Source organism: Zophobas morio, unplaced genomic scaffold (genome assembly GCF_036711695.1).
Source record: "Zophobas morio isolate AGI-343-1 ecotype UQ-CSIRO unplaced genomic scaffold, CSIRO_AGI_Zmor_V1 ptg000009l, whole genome shotgun sequence".
Taxonomy (NCBI): Eukaryota; Metazoa; Arthropoda; class Insecta; order Coleoptera; family Tenebrionidae; genus Zophobas; species Zophobas morio.
The window spans coordinates 10,091,954-10,096,542 of NW_026972114.1; the positions used below are offsets into that span (position 1 = coordinate 10,091,954).

General features: G+C 35.8%; 1 protein-coding gene across 1 annotated transcript; it reads right to left on the minus strand.

The window, feature by feature from the left end:
• Positions 1 to 568: 568 nt before the first annotated feature.
• On the minus strand, positions 569 to 2,912 carry LOC135125654 (uncharacterized). Its single transcript, XM_064051307.1, has 2 exons — positions 2,859 to 2,912; positions 569 to 2,570 (listed from the first exon to the last, which is right to left on the minus strand). The coding sequence occupies exon 2, from the start codon at positions 2,568 to 2,570 to the stop codon at positions 639 to 641; it is 1,932 nt and encodes a 643-aa protein (XP_063907377.1). The 5' UTR covers positions 2,859 to 2,912; the 3' UTR covers positions 569 to 638.
• Positions 2,913 to 4,589: the final 1,677 nt, after the last annotated feature.

Genomic DNA, 4,589 nt, shown 5'->3' on the forward strand with positions numbered 1-4,589 from the left:
CTGTCGTCAAGTTATGTAATGATTGTATTAAGCAGTGTATTGATCCTTATTGTCTCAACTAAACAGCCAGTTTTCAAAAAATTGGTCTAGAATAATTTAAGCAAACTTTCTTCGACCCTGACGTCAGTCAAATAAATCCAGTTTTTAGAAAAATTACAAAGCTCGATATTGAGGTAATTATAAGTTATATATGTATAGAGATAATTTGATGACGTCATCCATCAACTTTTTAGCAAACCATTTTGGATAGACACAGTGTAGGGTAAAATGGGGGAATGGCGGTCACTTAAGCGGAATTCCAAATAATTCTCTATCTAAAGGGTTTTGCGCAAAAGTAATTGGACATTCACATAGCTAATTTAGTTTACTTTATGCCTGTAGGGTATAAATTGCCACACTTTTTAGCGTGTGCCATAGTTGTATACGTTTTTAAAACCTTTCCTTGACCACCATTGCCCGCATGTTGCGGGAAATGGCAGTCACCACTGTGGGTAATAACGGTCAGTTGAAAACAGTATAAGCTTTGGTTCCAAAATAAATCAGTTAATAAAAAAAACCCATAGAACAATATTTTTATAGTAATATAATGTCTATTTAAAGAAAAAAAGAAATTACCGGAAGTTTATACATACAAGTTACTAATTAAGACGCTTGCGAACCCTCTGTTTGCGGTCACAATAATCACATATATATTCATCAGGAGCATCGGCACCACTACAGTCTTTATGGGCCCATTGCCCACAACATCGACATCTATACCAAACCTCGTTCTTTCCGAACTCTTCACAGATGAAACATGTTTCTTGTTCATGTGATACAGAAATGTCATCGTCGCTGTTGTCGTCGCAAATATTGTCCACATCCTGTTCGTCTGTTGAGTTTGAGCTTGAAGTAGAAGATTTCGAATACATTTTCTTCTTCCTTTTGGAAGCTACAATTTCTTCATCTGAAGAAGAAGAGGGTCGTGATGCGATCTTTGATGTCTTGATATTCTTGGGTTGCTTTATTTTTTTATTGGTGATGTGTGTCTTTTTCTTGTCAGTTTTCTTGTTGTCTTTTGACAGTTTGTCATTTTTCTTTTTTTCCTTGCTTTCTAAATCTGCTTTCAGAGGTGATGCTGTCAGGATGGCAGAGTGTTGTTTCATATGTGACCGTTTTCTAGTTTTAGTCGCTGTTGGAAGTGGCAACGGAGACAATATAGTTTTACTTGGCGTTAAAATATTGCTAGGCCCTGGAAGTGGCTGTGTTTGAGCGCTTGATCCTGGCAAATTGTTATTGATCTCAGGAGTAGGTGTTCCTTCATCCTGGTGTATAAGATTTGCTGTGGAGTCATTACTGACAGTCACAGTGTCGTTTGAGGTACTCAAAAGATAGTCTGAAGCCAGGAAATCTTCTTCTCCAAAAATGGTAGGATCGATTGGCATAATTCCAGACGCGTTAAATCCAGAAACCCCCTTCTGAATTGTAGCTGTGTCACAGTAGGCTTTGTTAAATATAGAAGCCACATCGTACGGGGTTATTTTTTGCAAAGCGTGGCTTTTCATAAACAAATCACACTCCTTCCGAAAGGCGGTTTTCAAGGGCCCATAAAATGCAATATCTAACGGTTGCATTCTATGCGAGGTGTGTGGCGGAATGGAGAGCACAACAATGAAGTTTTCTCGACAAAATATGTATGCTTCCAATGACACGTGGCTGTAATGATTGTCTACAATAAGAAGAATAGGCTCAGCTGAAGATGGTTTTGCAAACTTTACAAAGTGTTTAAGCCATATCACAAATAAAGCTTGATTTGTCCAGCCATTTTTAGAACAATGGTAAATAGCTTCCGTTGGACCACCTTTGCACAATTGAGGCGACATCCTCTTTCTTGGATAAATAAACATGGGAGGAATATAGGACCCTGCAGCGGACACTGCGCAAATGACAGTTATATTTTTTCCCCTTTCATAGCTGGTAACTGAACCAACTCTTTTCTGTCCCTTTTCGGCAATTATTGTACCAGGGTCTTGTACGGTGCTGATACCGGTCTCATCCATGTTGTATATTTTCGAGGCAGTAAACATATGTTTTTCCATGATGTCTTCTAAATTTTTGAAAAACAATGTCACCTCCGCTTTATTGAACGCTGTTACGCGATTAATACTGGTTGCCTCGGGTTGCCGGATAGTTATCGATGGATTTCTCTTTAAAAAACCGTACAGCCAATCTTTTCCAGCCAGCTGCTTCACCTTGTTGAACCTATGCTGTATATTATGTTTCTCAGCATAAACATAAGCTGCACGACGAACTTCGAGCGGATTTAGACCATAAAATAATTTGGCTAAAAGTTTTATGTTCTCAGCCATACTTTTTTCTTCTTCTGATGAGAAAGTGGAATGCCTTCCTAGGGAAGGTCCGGTAATTGGAAGATTCTTCTTGATCCGTTCTTGTAATGTACTGAAGGGTATGCTGAACTTCTTGGAAACTTTCCGTATAGACTCTCCATTACGTACAGCTTGTATGGCATTTTCTAAGTCCTCTTTACTCCACTGTGCTTTTGTTGTGGTTCTAGGTCTATTTCTCGGCATCTACTTAAAGAATAAAGACAATTATCAGCCACTATTTCAATACAAGAATGTTTCAACCTAAACGTAAAAATTGTCCTATATTTTTATATTGGGTAATGCCAGTCGGTGACCGTCATTACCCGCTTCGAGTGATTGGCATAACCCCAAAACTACTAAAACGTTTTCTTTGGTCTTTACTACCAAACTTAATTGGCTTTCATGAATCTAACCGGCACATTATGTACTAATACAATTGTAATAACTAATAATGAAACAATATCCTTTTGCATAAAGTTTTTATAAACTTACCTCTGATTGAAATTTCTCGATTTTTACAAGAAAACACAACCTCACACATGAACAGCCGTCATGCACACTGCAGGCGACGCAAGATGGTGGCGCTTCGTAAATAAGGTTACTCGAACATACGCTAGGTAGCAGCACTTGTATTTTTATTTAAATGTTCCTGGAAGTTAAATATCAGACAGTGACCGGCATTGCCCACTGACCGCCATTCCCCCATCTTACCCTAATACTAATAATAATAGTAATGTATGTCATATATAATTTCTTTGAGTCACCCTGTGTACGTATTTCTAAAAAATATGAATGCATTAATGAACCACAGGCACAGATTCATAATAATTTGAAAAATTTTAGATGATGTCCTTGAATTTTTGCAGTTTCTAAGTTAAATTATAAAATGTACAAAAAATCTAGATGTCTGTGGAAAAAATAATAGCGGACTCATAAACCACAAGTATAGGAATATATTATTTTATAAAATTTAAGTAGTATTTACTATGCAAAATTTTGAGATGACATCATCAAATTGGTGGTGGTGATGACCAGACAAATTTTGGTAAGCGTTTTACCATCTACACGATCTGTATATAAAAACGACACAGAAGGCAGACAAATCGAAACGAGATCGTAGGCCTATTTTTTCACGCTATTACTTTTGACTCCGTGAAAATGGGAAGAAATAAAAACAAATAAAAGAATGATTTAACGAGACATGAAGGAACTAGCAGATGCAAAAGGGAAGACAAGACAGAAATTGTTAACCAACTAAAAACGGAGAACGAAGAACGAAAATTTCTCCAAAGCTGTAAAAAGACAATACAATAACGAAAGGATAATCCTAAACAATCAAGAAGTAAAACAAAGAAACAAGGTATCAAAAAAAAGATCTATATGAGAATAAAAAAATTGGTCTAAAGAGTTTAGACAGTAGTTCCCTCGCTGTCGGAAACGTGACGACTGCATGTATATTATGTTTTTTTTTTGCAGTAGATTTCAAAGCATTCGGTTTTCTAGTTCCTGAGTAAACCAATAAAATAAATTTACGCATTAATTTTTTTTTTGAGTCACCCGGTATATGCAAATTCAAAAAATATGAATGGAATGATAAATTACAAGTACAGACTCATCATATTTTGTATATTCTAGATAGGATTTATTCGGCAAACTTATGAGCTGACGTCATCAGTTTTTTGGAGAAGATAACCAACTGTGTTTTGACTAAAAATTTATTATGCTCCTTATAACCTTAAAACATCTGCAAGATTTCAAAACATTCGGTTTTGTAATTCCTGATTAAATCAATAAAATATATTTACGCATTCATTAATTTTTTTTGGCTCAGCCTGTATATGCAAATCCAAAAAATACTAATGGAATGATAAATCACAAGAAGAGACTCATCATATTTTGTACATTTTAGACAGGATTTATTCAGCAACATTTTGTGGTGACGTCATAAATTTTTTAGGGGGGGTGAGCAAATACATTTTGATCAAAAACTTACCATGCTTATGATGACTTTAAAACATCTTCAAGATTTCAAAGCATTCGGTTTTGTAGTTCCTGAGTAAATCAATAAAATAAATTTACGCATTCATTAATTTTTTTGAGTCACCCTGTATATGCAAATCCAAAAAATATGAATGGAATGATAAATCACAAGTACAGACTCATCATATTCTGTACAGTTTAGATAGGGTTTATTCGGCAAACTTTCGAGCTGACGTCATCAAT

Coding starts and splice junctions, on each gene's coding strand:
- LOC135125654 (XM_064051307.1), bottom strand. CDS start 2,570: ATGCCGAGAAATAGACCTAGAACCACAACAAAAGCACAGTGGAGTAAA.